Source organism: Myxine glutinosa, chromosome 2 (genome assembly GCF_964187855.1).
Source record: "Myxine glutinosa chromosome 2, kmMyxGlut1.1, whole genome shotgun sequence".
Taxonomy (NCBI): Eukaryota; Metazoa; Chordata; class Myxini; order Myxiniformes; family Myxinidae; genus Myxine; species Myxine glutinosa.
The window spans coordinates 190,376,810-190,393,566 of NC_136262.1; the positions used below are offsets into that span (position 1 = coordinate 190,376,810).

Genomic DNA, 16,757 nt, shown 5'->3' on the forward strand with positions numbered 1-16,757 from the left:
CCTTGGTTTCCATGGCATCAACATGTTCAAGATGTGAAGGATGAGCACCAGAGAGCGGTACTACATCAAGCTGTGAATGAAGGCCTTCAAGGTTGACAAAAGTTCAAATTGGCCAAGGAACGAACTTCCACGACAAAGGACGCCCAGCTGATAGCTGGCTTTGGAGGCCATCTAGGAAATATGGTCTGCCCAAGAAAGATCATGGTTGAAGGTGAAGCCCGGAAGTAGACGGGAGGGTTTTGTATGTCTGTTTGTTTGTGAACAAAATATCTCAAAACGTTGTAGACAATTCAGAATGAAGATCGGTTTCTGAGGTTCGGGACATGGAATGTAGGGACAATGACAGGGAGATCAGGAGAAGTGGTGGAAGTATTGGTCAGAAGAAGAGTGGACATATGTTGTGTGCAGGAGACGAGATGGAAGGGATGTGGTGTGAGAATGGTGAAGGGTAGGCAGGGACAGAAATACAAGTTTGTGTGGCAAGGGTGCCCAGAAGGCGTGAATGGTGTTGGTGTCCTGTTTTCTGAGGAGTTTGTAGACAGTGTGGTGAGTATGACAAGAGTGAGTGAAAGGTTGATGATGGTGAAAATGATGATTGGAAAGCTCTTGGTGAACGTCATCTCGGGATATGCTCCGCAGGTTGGTCGGAGCGATGAAGAGAAGGACAAGTTCTGGTGTGCAATAGAGAAGCTGATGGAAAACGTGAAAGATGAGGACTTTGTTGTGGTAGGAGGAGACCTAAATGGACATGTGGGAAGGAGTATGGACAGTTTTGAGGGAGTTCATGGGGGTTACGGATATGGTGTGAGAAATGGAGAAGGTGAAAGGATTTTGGAGTTTTCTGATGGAGCTGATTTGTTGATTTGTAATACTCAGTTCCAGAAAGAGGATAATAAGCTTGTTACATACACGTCAGGTGGGTCGACGACAACCGCTAACTACCTGCTGGTGCGTAGGCGAGATAGGGGGCACCTCTGGGACACAAAGGTGATCCCGGGGGAGGAGGCTGTTTCACAGCACCACTTGGTTGTCTGCGACATAAGGGTGAAAGGTGCGAGGAGAGCTCGGTGGGTGATGTATCAACCGAGAATGAAGGTGTGGAGGTTGAAAGAGGTTACAGTGAGGGAGGCATTAAAAGAGAGGCTGAGTATGGTAGAGGATGATGTGGTTGAGCCTGAAAGTGGTTGGATGTCAATGAAAGATAGTCTGTTGGGAGCCGTTGGTGAGGTATGTGGATGGACAAAAGGACCACCGAGGCACTCGGAAACATGGTGGTGGGATGATGAAGTTGGAAAGAAGATTGACGAGAAGAGGAAGACGTTCAAGGAGTGGCAGAAGCCGAAGGGTATGGGGGCAGAAAAGGCAGAGCATGAAAGTTATAGGGCAGCCAAGAAGGCTGCAAAGAAAGAGGTAGCAAAGGCGCAGGAGGCATGTAGGAAAATGTTCGGAGAACGCTTGGATTTGGAAGAGGGTCAGAGAGCGGTATTCAGGATTGCAAAGCAGATAGCGAAAGAGAGGTGTGATGTGATGGGGGTGAGTTGCTTGAAGGATGAAGTGGGACAAATCGTTGTGGACCCAGATGGAATTAAAGGAAAATGGAAGAGATATATAGAAATACTATTGAATGCAGAGAATGAATGGGATGGCAACATAGAGAGTAACCCAGTTTTAGGACCGGCAGAGAAGATAACCGAGAAGGAAGTTGAGGAAGCTATAAAAGCAATGAAGAGGAGAAAAGCGGGAGGACCGACGGGAGTTGTGGGAGATATGTTGAAGGCAGTGGGAAATTGGGGTGTGAAGAGAATGACAGAGATCTGCAATCTGGTGGTGAAAGAAGGCCGCATTCCAGTGGATTTGGAACTGAGTACCCTCGTCCCTCTATACAAGGGGAAAGGTGACCATCTGGACTGTGGCTCGTGTCGAGTGATAAAGTTATTGGAGCATGGAATGAAGGTATTGGAAAGGGTGTTGGAGAGAAGGATGAGGAAGAAAGTGAAGATCGACGAAATGCAGTTTGGATTTATGCCAGGAAGAGGAAAGACAGACGCGCTTTTTATTGTGAGGAATTTGCAGGAGAAGTACATGAAGAAGAGGAAGAAGTTGTTTCTTGGGTTTGTTGATCTGGAGAAAGCATTCGATCGGGTTCCACGTGAAGTAGTGACATGGGCATTGAGGAAGTTAGGAGTGGAGGAATGGTTGATCAGAGTAGTGATGGCAATGTACAAAAGGGCGCGCACAGATGTAAGGACGAAAGACAGGAACAGTGGTGAGTTTGAGGTGAAGGTGGGAGTGCATCAGGGGTCAGTACTAAGTCCACTACTATTTGTAGCTGTGATGGAGGTGCTGGCTCGGAATGTAAAGGAGGGTTTACCATGGGAGTTGTATGCAGATGATCTGGTGTTGATTGCAGAAAGTATGGATGGACTGAAGGAGAAGATGAACAAGTGGAAGGAATGTATGGAGAAAAAAGGTCTGAAGGTGAATATCGGAAAAACGAAGGTGATGGCAAGTGGTAAAGCATGTGGTGAGGTGGAAAGAACTGGGAAGTGGCCGTGTGCTGTGTGCAGGAAGGGTGTCGGAGTGAACTCCATTCAATGTACAATGTGCGCTGGGTGGGTTCATCAAAAATGTCGTGGTTTGAGAGGGTCATTAACCAGTATGGCAGCTCCATTCAAATGTAAGGTGTGCACAGAGGAAGCTGCAGATGGAGGAAATGTTGAGTTGGATCTTGGAGACGGCGTGAAGCTGGAAGGTGTGAAAACATTTTGTTACCTAGGAGACATGCTGAATGGAGAAGGTGGATCAGACTCTGCAACGGTTGCTGGAGTGAGATGTGCATGAAAGAAGTTTCGGGAACTGAGTGGCGTGTTGACGAGGAGGGGAGTGTCGTTGAAGCTGAAGGGAAAAGTGTATGCTGCATGTGTGAGAAGTGTTATGATTTATGGGAGCGAGACATGGGTAATGAACGTAGAGCAGCAACGAAGGCTGGAAAGGGTGGAAATGCGAATGGTTCGGTGGATGTGTGGAGTATCGTTGAGAGAGAGGAAGACAAATGATGAATTGCGAGAGATGATGGGAATAGAGCCTGTGATGGATGCTGTGAAGAGAAACAGTTTGAGATGGTTTGGTCATGTGTTGAGGAAGGATGAAAGTGACTGGTTGAGAAGAGTGATGGAAATTAATGTCGAAGGAAGTGGAGGACAGGGAAGATCGAGAAAGACGTGGCTAAACATGGTGGAAGAAGAAATGTGGGCAAGGGGGTTAACAAGGAGAGATGCAGAAAATAGGGCAAAATGCAGAAGATTGTCATGGGGACCGCAAGGCTAACCCCCGCTCTTGCAGGGAAAATGGCATTAAAATGCTTGTTGTTTGTTGTCGACTATTCGAACGAAATTTGGCAGAGATGTAGTGTATGGATCAAGGACGAAATTATTAGATTTTTGTGAAGATCTGGATTCGGATCCGGCTACTATAATTTTTTTAAGTGATTCTTCACCATTGGGAGGGAGATAGTGCCAAAAACGATACATACCAGGATATCTCAAAACGTTGTGGACGGATTTGGACGAAACTTGGTGGACCGGTTGGGTGTCTGACAAGGACGATTCGATTCGATTTTGGTGAATATTTGAATATGGATTGGGATATGAGTTATTTAATTTATTAAGTGATACTTCACCATTGGGAGATGGGGTCAAAAACGATACATAGCGGGATATCTCAAAAAGTTATGGATGGATTTGGACGAAACTTGTTGGACAGGTTGTGTGTGTGACAAAGAATGAATTCAATTTTGGTGAAGATCCGGACCCGGATCCAGCTGGTAGAATTTTTTTTTAAGCGATTCTTCACCATTGAGTGATATGGCCAACCAGGCGGATGTATGCTCTCTACTGAGTGCAGTTCTAGTTACCTCCGCCACCAAAGGTGGATGGAGGTTATGTTTTCACCCCTGTCTGTCTGTCTGTTTGTTTGTCCATTTGTCCAGTTGTTTGTGAACAATATACTGTATATCAAAAAGTTGGGGAAGGATTCGGGCGAAATTTCGCAGAGATGTAGCGTATGTGACATGGACGAAATGATTGGATTTTGGTGAAGATCGTGATTCGGATCCGGCTAGTAGAATTTTTAAAGTGAGTCTTCACCATTGGAAGATAGACCTAAAAACGATACATAGCAGGATATCTCAAAATGTTGTGGATGGATTTGGACGAAACTTGGTGGAGAGGTTGTGTGTGTGACGAGGAAGAATCGATTCGAATTTGGTGAAGATCTGAATATGGATTCGGATATGAGAATTATTTAATTTTTTAAGTGATTCTTCACCATTGGAAGATAGCGCCAAAAACGATATATAGCAGGATATCTCAAAACGTTGTGGACGGATGATTTTGATTAAATGTGATTCTGTATTGTGATTTTCTGGTCTACTCTCGGATACAAAACGTAAATTGTTAACCTGGTGGAGGTATGCTGTCGACTGAGTCCCGTTCTAGTTATTATTTCATTTACAGCCTGTTCCGCTGATACAGTAACCCATGTTTCCAGTAAGCTCGTCCTTATTTTGACAACCTCGGAAGGTTGACAGGCCGAGTCTACCCACCTGGTGTTATTTAATAGCATGACGGGCTCGAACTCAAGACCCTAAGACCTTAAGGCCCCAGTCACACCGGGCCTGCGACCAGGTTACGACCTAGCTGAGACCGAAAAATGTTGGAATCGCGGGCAAATCGTAGAAAGAGCGCGCGACTGATCGCAGAGGTCGTGGGTGATCGCCAGAGCAAAATCAGTCGCAGCAAGGTCGATGGTCATGTTCAAAACTTCTGACCTGCGATTCTAAATCGTAAGAGGTCGCAGACAGGTCTTACATGGTCGTACCACCAGTCGCGCATGGACGCACCACCAGTCGCGCATGGACGCACCACCAGTCGTGCATGATCGCGGGTCAAGTAGTCACACGATTGGTCGTGCTACTGGTCCTGCCACCTGACGATTGGTGGTGCCACCTGTCGTACGATCTCACGATCGGTCGTGCGACCAGTCACGACCTGTCCCGACTGGTTGCACGACCTTGCGATTGGTGGTACCACCAGTCTTTAGCTCACAGACCAGTATATTTGGACCATTATCCTATAATATAATATTATTATATTATATTATTTTATACCATTCGCGTGTGTTAGGCGTGTGTTTTGCTGTGCGTGTACAACAATGTTTTTGTCAGTGTTTAAGGGTTAGACGTGTGTTGACAAGACGCTCCCTAAACGACTTTAGTAAATTCGGTCCGATGTTTTGATTTAAATCGCTTAATTCTTAAACAAGGGCTGGCAGGTACGCAAACTCGGCTCCAAGCTGTCTACCCTGGGTTCGAATCCCAACCAAGCTATAAAGTGGCATCGTGGTGATTCATAGGCAGTGTGAATCATCATTTCCAGGATCGACGTTAAACGGGAATCCCGTCTGCTGGCGTTAGTTGGTAGACCCCACGCCACGGTGTCCTTCACGAAGAGTAGGCGAGCCATCACCGGCATCCTGAATAAAGTACAAATTCGTGTCCGAAATACTTCTGGGAATGCAATGGCAAACCACCAGTACAGTGTGACGATTGTCAAGAAACTGTTTCGGTAGGACGGAGTCTTTGTCATACAGTATGGAGTATGGGACTGTACATCAGAATCCTTTAACTTTAACAGTACACGATATAAATAAATATTTAATACAGCATGTCATTCTATTCTTCAACACGGTCTTCTTCCTGTGACTTCTTCTTCATTAGCCCACCTTTCTTGAGGGGTCGGCCGGGGGAAGCTTGGTCTGAGTTTGTCACGAACCGGTTGTCTAGGCCTGACGTTCCACTAGTCAGGGCAAGGATTTGTAATTTGTTGAGGGTGCCTGCGATGGTTCGCCAACTCTTCGCGAAGGACACCTTGGGGTCTTTAACGTCCACAAACGAACGTCGGCAGACGGGACGTCCGTTTAACGTTCATCTGAGGGATCGTAAACACATTTATGACATTTTATAGCTGCGTCGGGAATCGAACTCGCGACTGGCTGCGACTGGCTGCGATCGATCTCGTGCGAGCGGTCGCAGGTCGCCACGATTGATTGTACGATCGGTCGCTGATCGCCACCACTAGTCGCACGATTACCTCCGATTGATCTTGCGATCGATCTTCTCCAATCGTTAGTGATCGCACGACCACGCGTACCACCAATCGTACGATGACCTACCACCAGTCCGAAGAGCAATCGCAGTATGCGATCGCAAATGGAGATCGCAGCAAACATTGACGATTGGTCGTACCTCGGCCAAATTGCCACCAATCGCATGATCCAGAAAACGTACGATCCAGTGTGACTGAGGCCTAAGCTAGCCACCTTCACCATAAAGCCAACATCAGTCTTTCCTGCTCTGGTAGAGCTATCCTAAATCGCTCAACTTAAACACCAGCACAGTCTTTTCTTCCATGTGAGTTTCTTCAATGAACATCAGTAGTTCAGCAAAGACAATTCCAGAAATGGCGTTTTCATTTCTTGTTCTTTTTATTTTTATTTTATTTTTGAACACTGCCTTTGTTGCTCGATTGTACAAATCTACAACGCACTTTGCATGATATTTCCTCTCTATGGCAACCTATCTCCTTCACTAAGCTTTGACAGAAGCTTGGTATCTTGAATCAAAGCTGCACTGGTGTAAACCTGTCTGTCCAGTTAAAATGCCGATACTTCATGATGTCCATCTGAACCGGCTGGTCCTTCACAGAAAAAGCAGATTGTTACGTCTTTGTGGATTGTGGAACATGTCTTTCAGTCCTGAGGAATCCCACACAATATTTCTCTCTCTCTCTCTCTCTCTCTCTCTCTCTCTCTCTCTCTCTCTCTCTCTCTCTCTATCTCTCTGTATCTCTCTGTATCTCTCTGTATCTCTCTGTATCTCTCTGTATCTCTCTCTCTCTCTCTCTCTGTATCTCTGTATCTCTCTCTCTCTGTATCTCTCTCTGTATCTCTCTCTGTATCTCTGTATCTCTGTATCTCTCTCTGTATCTCTCTCTGTATCTCTGTATCTCTCTCTGTATCTCTCTGTATCTCTGTATCTCTCTCTCTTTGTATCTCTCTCTGTATCTCTGTATCTCTCTCTCTGTATCTCTGTATCTCTCTCTGTATCTCTCTCTGTATCTCTCTCTGTATCTCTCTGTGTATCTCTCTCTGTATCTCTCTCTGTATCTCTCTCTGTATCTCTCTCTGTATCTCTCTCTGTATCTCTCTCTGTATCTCTCTCTGTATCTCTCTCTGTATCTCTCTCTGTATCTCTCTCTCTCTGTATCTCTGTATCTCTCTCTCTCTGTATCTCTGTATCTCTCTCTGTATCTCTCTCTGTATCTCTCTCTGTATCTCTCTCTGTATCTCTGTATATCTCTCTCTCTGTATCTCTGTATCTCTCTCTCTCTGTATCTCTGTATCTCTCTCTGTATCTCTGTATCTCTCTCTGTATCTCTCTGTGTATCTCTCTCTGTATCTCTCTCTGTATCTCTCTCTGTATCTCTCTCTGTATCTCTCTCTGTATCTCTCTCTGTATCTCTCTCTGTATCTCTCTCTGTATCTCTCTCTGTATCTCTGTATATCTCTCTCTCTGTATCTCTGTATCTCTCTCTCTCTGTATCTCTGTATCTCTCTCTGTATCTCTCTCTGTATCTCTGTATCTCTCTCTGTATCTCTCTCTGTATCTCTCTCTGTATCTCTCTCTGTATCTCTCTCTGTATCTCTCTCTGTATCTCTCTCTGTATCTGAAATTTATGTTTATTTAAATTATACAATGGACTACAAAATGTAAATGTTTCATGATATTTGTTATATTATATCACCTTTATCTATCAATATTGTTGAAATGAAGATCAAATAGCTGTATGTTGAAATATGTTTAAAAAGTCAAAACTTTACATGGGGTGTACTTACTTTTTCACGTGACTGTATATATATATATATATACACACTAGCTTGGCTTTTGTTACATCTACTTGGTCTACCTTTTCCCGCTTCATCATTTTTGCTTCTGATGGGAACGACAATTTTGCTTTTGTATGGGTAGATACATTTGGAATATCATTTCCACCACATGGGTTGACCTCCTCTGCAACTTGTTGACCTTGTAGCTTGTTGCACATTTTGTTGGTGAAACGGAGGCTTCAAGTCTCATGCCAAAATGGAATTTTGTACAGTCACAGTAGAAGTGGATACAAGTTCATGGCCCTCATCAAATTTGTCCAGTCGAAGTCCATGGCCCTCATCAAGTTTGTCCAGTCGTAGTCCATGGCCCTCATCAAGTTTGTCCTGTCGAAGTCCATGGCACTCATCGAATTTGTCCAGTCGAAAATGGAGCTTTCGAAGATCATTGAATTTGACCAAATTTCTGCCAAAGACTTGTTTCTACATTGAATGTGGTTCCTTTTCGATTTGGATGGAGAATTCAGTGTGTCATTTTTAACATTGACAAAAAATGCATAGGTTCCAGTAAATCTGGTCATTGTGCCAAGAATATTCATGGGGAGCTGAGCCTGCAAATTGTATCCTCTGACATATTACTATATCTGGTACTTGCGCTCTTTTATCGAATTAACCTTCACTTGATGCTCCTGCATTATGCCATTTTCAAGGCAACTCTTTCTGCCGATAAGCCAATGTAGAACGCCTGTAGTCACCGGTCTGGTGTTGGCTTAACGGTTAGGGTAACTGGCTTGGGATCCTAGGGTCCTGAGTTTGAATCTTGGTCGGCCATTGAATTAACACCAGGTGGGGTTGACTCAGCCTGTCATCCCTCCAAGGTTGGCGAATTGAGTACCAGTGTACTGGTAATTGGGGCACCGCATCAGTGGCACAAGCATGCCCTTGGCCGATGATGCTACCTGCAGTCCTTTGCTGCATACGGAGCAAGTAGATCACTTCATCGGTGATTTTGAAGGAAACCGATTCCAGAATGTCGACCCTTTACCTCTCTGTATTATCTACCCACTCACTTCGGATATGACCGACTGGTTGACGAAGATTGTTTTATTTAACAAACTTCTTACCTTTGGAATGGGATTCACACTTCAAGCCGCACGTCTTGTTGTCTCGAGCCGTGAGAATAACTTTGAAACGATGCTATGCAGATGTACCGGGATGAGTCAAACTGTCAGGTAAACAGTTCACATTATGTAATGTACTCCCTACCCTGAGGGTTAGTTGCTTTACAGCTGGGGAATACAAGATCCACACAACGGAATCCTGAAATGACAGAAAAAACGTTCTCCCATTCGCCATCTTGCAAGGCACCTCATTTAAACCTTGGCAAAATATTTGAAACATCAACGAGAGGAATTACCTGAAATTATATGGTATCGAGCATCCATCAAAAATGTGTCCCTTTCACTCAACATTTGATGCAAACTAAATACAACGAGAGAGTCATTAGAACACCTTACCTCATGCAGTCTTGAGAAAAAGGACATGGGGAGGGTCTTTTAAACTCTTGCTCTGCGCTTTGCACTAAACAAACAGCACAAGACGCCACCATGTTTGTCTGAAGCGGAACCTCACCGCTACTCTGCCCTCAGGGCACGAGACACCCATGCGGAAACGGTATCGTAAGAACTGCAGTTGTACTCGTTCACTTCCTGGCAGTTTAAGTTAACTTTAGAATTACTATACGTTAGGCCATTGTGGTTTATATACTGCAGTAAGGATTGCCGGTAACTGAAGTGATTGCAGTTGTAATTACAGTGGTGTGCAGTGAATAACTGCTTAAAGCAAGAGCTAAAACCATCGTTGGAACTGCAGTAAAGGGATGCTATTTTTGCCTGGGTGGCGTAAATACGAGTATTTTTCCAAGTACTGCCAAATGGTAGGTTTTTGGAAGTGACGAGAAGGTAATTTGTGTTCTCCAGTATCCAAGTGTATAATTCAATTGAAATAAAATAAAAGTTTTAAAGACTGCAGAAAAACTTTTTTTCGGAAGTTTACCACCATTGATGCAACTTCTTGTATATCACCTACTTACCTCCTCCACCGGAGGTGGATGGAGGTTATGTTTTCGCCCCTGTCTGTTTGTTTGTCTGTCTGTCTATCTGTGAACAAGATATCTCAAAAAGTTGTGGACCGATTCCGACGAAATTTGGCAGAGATGTAGCGTATGTGACAAGGATGAAATTATTAGATTTTGGTGAAGATCCAGATTCGGATCCGGCTACTAGAATGTTTTAAAGTGATTCTTCACCATTGGGAGATAGGGCCAGAAACGATACACAGCAGGATATCTCAAAAAGTTGTGGACAGATTTGGACAAAACCTGGTGGACAGGTTGGGGGTGTGACGAGGACTAATCTATTTGATTTTGGTGAAGATCTGAATATGCATTCGGATCGGAGATTTATTTAATTTTTCAGTGATTCTTCACCATTGAGAGATCGGGATAAAACCAATGTATAGCACTATATCTCAAAAAGGTATGGACGGATTTGGACGAAACTTGGTGGATCGATTGAGTGTGTGACAAGGATGAATCTATTTGATTTTGGTGGAGATCTGAATATGGATTCGGATACGAGAATTATTTATTTTTTGTGATTCTTCACCATTGAGAGATTGGGTGAAAAGCGATATATAACTTGGTATTTAAAAAAAGTTATGGACGAGTTATGACTAAACTTAGTGGACGAATTGGTTCGGTGATAAGAACAAGCCGATTAGATTTTGGTTCAGGTCCGAATCCAGATCTGGCCCATCAGTGGGATACAAAACATAAATTGTTCAGCCTGGCGGAGGTATGCGCTCTACCGAGTGCCGTTGTAGTTTGACATGTTGCAATATTTATTTGTGCCTGTTGTTTGTTTACTTTATGATGTCGCTAAAAACAGTAATTTTCCTGATTGGAATGATTTTCAATTTCGTTTCACTACCAGACAGAGTAAAAAAAATAAAATAAAAAATGACCTTGCTCCTCTCTGCGCATGCACGCTCGGGATGAGATTCCGTCCATTTTGCCAATTTCAGAGCAAAAGTACTGCTAAGCTAAGCTGCAGGTTTGTATTCCGAATAATGGTCAAATGTTCAAAATGTTCAAAATGTAGTGTTCAAAATATAAAATTCAATTTTTATTAAATAGTTCCTCGATCATCGACTGACGTCTGTAGACAGACAGACAGACAGACAGACAGACATAGACAGACAGACAAAGTGAACCAATTGCTTAACCATGGTTTTTACTTCGCGATTAAGGGTTCCTGACATGTATGGAGGAGTAATAAGATTATATTAAAGTTCCTATTTTGGAAAATGGTCGTCTAACTAGCTGACATGTATGGACTGTACTACATGGCATAGTACATACAAATATACATTTCCAATATCAGAACATGTACAGTACTATATATTCAGTTCTTTACGTGGAATTCAGAGCCAAACCCACAGGCAAATTATTTGACTCATCACTGGATTGGTGGTAATTTTTCAATATGGCCACCTAATACCCACATATGGAGTAGTCTAAATGTCACAAACTATGCATTTATGAATTTGTCACACATGAAAACAAATTTAACCATTAAAAGGAGGAAACCCCAACTGGCCAATTATATTAACTTGAATATGTTTGGTGGCCATCTTGCAAAATGGCTACCCATTATTTATTTTAAAGATACCTCTATATCTAACTGCATTCAATATATATTGCTAAAGAAGTGCACAATTCTTACAAGTAGTATATGTGGCGAAGCTTCCGCACTGACAGATCTGAAGTGCATCAGAAGCATACAGGGCTTCCCTCGGCATTATTGTCTAGCATTGAGTATCAGCCTTACTCTGTTACATTTTGGGGTCGGGGGGTGGAGGGGACCCCACATTTGGAGACGTCGGTGTGCTTTTACATGGATTACAAAGTCCTGAAGTGAGAAAGGACGAACAAACACAGTAATACGTGATTTGAGCATGCCGGCATGGCAATGTAAGTTGTGTGGTTAGTGTGAAATAACAGAGCACACTTGTCTATGAATGAAAAAATGAATGATCGTTTAAGGCCATTTTCCCCGCTAGACCGGGGGTTAGCCTTGTGGGCCCCATGACAATCACGGTTCCCTGTTTGAGGCAATGTTTTTATGGCCGGATGCCCTTCCTGACACCAACCCTAAGTCGCCTCTTACGATGCACAGGGATACGGTGTACCTATTCTAAACCGGGGTACACACCGGGATCATTCATCCCAGCAAGCTGGTACTCAATTTGCCGACCTCGGAAGGATGACAGGCTGAGTCAACCCCCCTGGCGTTAATTCAGCGATCGACTGGGATTCGAACCCAGGATCCTAGGATCCCAACCCGGCACCCTAACCGCTAGGTCAACACCAGTCTATCATGTATCCAATGCCGATCTGTTTGACTTCATTGTCAGTCTAACTTTCCATTCTCTTTTTTTGTATTCTTCCATGAACTTCCATTTCTACAAAGGAAGAATGTTTGATATTTTGTCTGTTGGATTTTTTTTTTGTGATAAATGTTAGCTCCTTCACGAGCCTCGATTCTGTATACAAAAAAAAAAAGAAAAAAAAAAAGAGAAAGTAATGATTGGATTGGAGGTGTTTTTGTTTTGGAGTTTTATCTGACCTGGTGGTGTGCTTGTGTTAAAGCACTGCTTTATTATTGTTATTATTGTGTGTGCGATGTGCTCCTGCCCATGTTTGATTAGGTAGCTCTGGAGGAATTTGTGAAAATCACAAGCTGTATTCAGACATGCGGCGTAAATCCTTAAACACAGGCATTATCACGGTGCAGAATTATGGTGCACATGTTCCTACAAAGGTCTCCCATATCACATTTGCTCATGAGGTCGGCCATAACTTTGGCTCTCCGGTAAGTTTCGCATCCAATTTGTAATTTTGTTAACCATAATAACAATTATTGACATAACTCGTAAAACGTTGTCATTTCAATACATTATGGACGTCTCTAATGCATTACGAGAGCTACAATCAAACCAACTTTTGCTACATTGTCAAATAGTATTTTAATCGTATAACCTTGATGAATGAAAAAAAAAAAATGCTCAGTGTTGTTTGGGGTAGGCACTGAAATGCATGTACAGTCACGTGAAAAAGTAAGTACACCCCACCCCATGTAAAGTTTTGACTTTTTCAACATATTTCAACATACAGCTATTTGATCTTCATTTCAACAATATTGATAGATAAAGGTGATATAATATAACAAATATCATGAAACATTTGCATTTTGTAATCCATTGTATAATTTAAATAAACATAAATGCAAATTTCGCATGTGGAAAAAGTAAGTACACCCTTGGTATAGGTGGTATTGCCCCCTTTGGCAGAAACAACCTCAAGTAGGCGTTTCTTATAACTGTCTACCAGTCTCTGACATCGACTGGGAGAAATTTTTGCCCACTCCATTCAGAAATTCTTTCAGCTGTGCGATGTTTGAGGGGTTTCTTGCATGCACAGCTCGTTTCAAATCCCCCCACAACATCTCGATGGGATTTAGATCAGGGCTTTGACTTGGCCATTCCAGAACCCCCATTTCTTTCTTTTCAGCCATTCCTTGGTGGATTTACTGGTATGTTTAGGGTCATTGTCATGTTGCAAGGTCCACCTTCAGTTGAGCTTCAACACTCCGACAAATGGCCTCACATTATCCTCAAGCACCCTCTGGTACAATGAAGAATTCATAGTGGATTCTATGATGGTGAGCTGCCCAGGCCCGGATGCAGCAAAGCTGCCCCAAACCATAATATTTCCACCACCATGCTTTACAGTTGGTATCAGGTTCTTGTTGTCAAATGCTGTCTTTGGTTTTTGCCAAACATGTCTTCTGGCACTGTGGCCAAATAGCTCTACCTTTGACTCATCTGTCCAGAGCACATTGTTCCAGAAGTGCTGGTCTTTGCCGAGGTGTTCATTGGCAAACTTTAGTCTTGACCTGATGTTCTTTCTGGGCAGCAAAGGTTTCCTCCTGGCACACCTCCCATGTAGATCGAATGGTAGACTCGTGCACTTTGACATCAACAGTGGCAAGAGCTACCTGTAGGTCCCGTGATGACATTCTGGGGTTCTTAGATTCTTCTTTCAGCATCTTGCGGTCTGCTCTCGGGCTGAGGTTGCTGGGGCGGCCTGGCCTGAACAAGTTGGCAGTTGTTTGGAATCTTCTCCACTTGCAGATGATCTTCCGGACAGTCGAATGATTGATTTCAAATTGTTTGGAGATCTTTTTAAATCCCTTCCCAGACTCATAGGCATCTATAACCTTCTTTCTGAAGGCCTCAGAGAGCTCTTTTGATCTAGGCATGGTGACGCCACACACTTCAACAACAAAGAGCGAACCAAACTAAATGTCTAAGGTTTAAATAAGACAGGTTCCTCTAAGATCCTCTCTAACGATGTTCTAATCATTTGCACCTGAGCTGGTGCACCTGATTCTAATTTTAGGTATTTGAAGTAGTAATAAATTGTGGGGTGTACTTACTTTTTCCACATGCGAAATTTGCATTTATGTTTATTTAAATTATACAATACACAACAACACACAACATGCATTTTAAAGGCCATTTTCCCTGCTAGAGCGGGGGTTAGCCTTGTGGTCCCCATGACAATCTTCTCCATTTTGCCCTATTTTCTGCATCTCTCCTTGTTAACCCCCTTGCCCGCATTTCTTCTTCCACCATCTTGAGCCAAGTCTTTCTCGGTCTTCCCCGTCTTCTACTTCCTTCTACATTAATTTCCATCACTCTTCTCAACCAGTCACTTTCATCCTTCCTCAACACATGACCAAACCATCTCAACCTGTTCCTCTTCACAGCATCAATCACAGGCTCTATTCCCATCATCTTTCGCAATTCATCATTTGTCTTCCTCTCTCTCAACGATACTCCGCACATCCGTCGAACCATTCGCATTTCCACCCTTTCCAACCTTCGTTGCTGCTCTACGTTCATTACCCATGTCTCGCTCCCATAAATCATAACACTTCTCACACATGCAGCATACACCTTTCCCTTCAGCTTCAACGACACTCCCCTCATCATCAGCACGCCACTCAATTCCCGAAACTTCTTCCATGCACATCTCACTCGAGCAACCGTTGCCGAGTCTGATCCACCTTCTCCATTCAGCATGGCTCCGAGGTAGCAAAATGTTTTCACACCTTCCAGCTTCACGCCGTCTCCAAGATCCAACTCAACATTTCCTCCATCTGCAGCTCCCTCTGTGCACACCTTACATTTGAATGTAGCTGCCACACTGGTTAATGACCCTCTCAGACCACTACATTTTTGATGAACCCACTCAGCGCACATTGTACACTGAATGGAGTTCACTCGACACCCTTCCTACACACAGCACAGGGCCACTTCCCAGTTCTTTCCACCTCACCACATGCTTTACCACTTGCCATCACCTTCGTCTTTCCGATATTCACCTTCAGACCTTTTGTCTTCATACATTCCTTCCATGTGTTCATCTTTTCCTTCAGTCCATCCATACTTTCCGCAATCAACACCAGATCATCTGCATACAATAACTCCCACGGTAAACCCTCCTTTACGTTCTGAGCCAGCACCTCCATCACAGCTACAAATAGTAGTGGACTTAGTACCGACCCCTGATGCACTCCCACCTTCACCTCAAACTCACCACTGTTCCCGTCCTTCGTCCTTACAGCTGTGCGCGCTCTTTTGTACATTGCCATCACTACTCTGATCAACCATTCCTCCACTCCTAACTTCCTCAATGCCCATGTCAATACTTTGCGTGGAACCCGATCGAATGCTTTCTCCAGATCAACAAACCCAAGAAACAACTTCTTCCTCTTCTCCATGTACTTCTCCTGCAACTGCTTCACAATGAAAAGCGCGTCTGTCGTTCCTCTTCCTGGCATGAATCCAAACTGCATTTCGTCGATCTTCACTTTCTTCCTTATCCTCCTCTCCAACACCCTTTCCAATACCTTCATTCCATGCTCCAATAACTTTATCGCTCGGTACGAGCCACACTCCAGAGGGTCACCTTTCCCCTTGTATAGAGGGACGAGGGTACTCAGTTCCCAATCCACTGGAATGCGGCCTTCTTTCACCACCAGATTACAGATCTCTGTCATTCTCTTCACACCCCAACTTCCTGCTGCCTTCAACATATCTCCCACAACTCCCGTCGGCCCTCCCGCTTTTCTACCCTGCATTGCTTTTATCGCTTCCTCAACTTCCTTCTCAGTTATCTTCTCTTTATTTAAATTATATTAAAATATTTAATTAATTATACAATGGACTACAAAATGTAAATTTTTCATGATATTTGTTTTATTATATCACCTTTATCTATCAATATTGTTGAAATGAAGATCAAATAGCTGTATGTTGAAATATGTTGAAAAAGTCAAAACTTTACATAGGGTGTGCTTACTTTTTCACGTGACTGTACATCTCCTTAACACGAGAAAACAAGAAAAAACAAAAAATAATGTGTTTGTAAAATGCATTCCCCTTTCCATGTTTACTTGTGATGTTTCCCCTTTTGCACGTTGTGATCATATTCATTCGGTTCATGCTCTGTGCAAGCTCGTCCTTGTAGTACACTTATGGTAGTCATTCACATGTACAATCCTTATAAGTAGTCATTCAAATGTACAAAATGCTGAATCTTTCTATGTTTAACAGTGCTCTGTTTACAACTCTTTTGCTTTGGCACTGCCCAAGTCTCTCGGAGATTTGAATATCGAAAGGTTTTC

General features: G+C 43.4%; 1 protein-coding gene across 2 annotated transcripts in view; it reads left to right on the top strand.

The window, feature by feature from the left end:
• The window catches only part of ADAM10 (ADAM metallopeptidase domain 10), a 175,545-nt gene that overhangs the window by 129,051 nt on the left and 29,737 nt on the right, over positions 1-16,757 (top strand). For both annotated transcript variants that reach the window (XM_068106543.2, XM_068106544.2), the window contains one exon: positions 12,712-12,875. In XM_068106543.2, the coding sequence (XP_067962644.2) occupies positions 12,712-12,875 (164 nt within the window). The remainder of the gene's footprint in view (positions 1-12,711; positions 12,876-16,757) is intronic.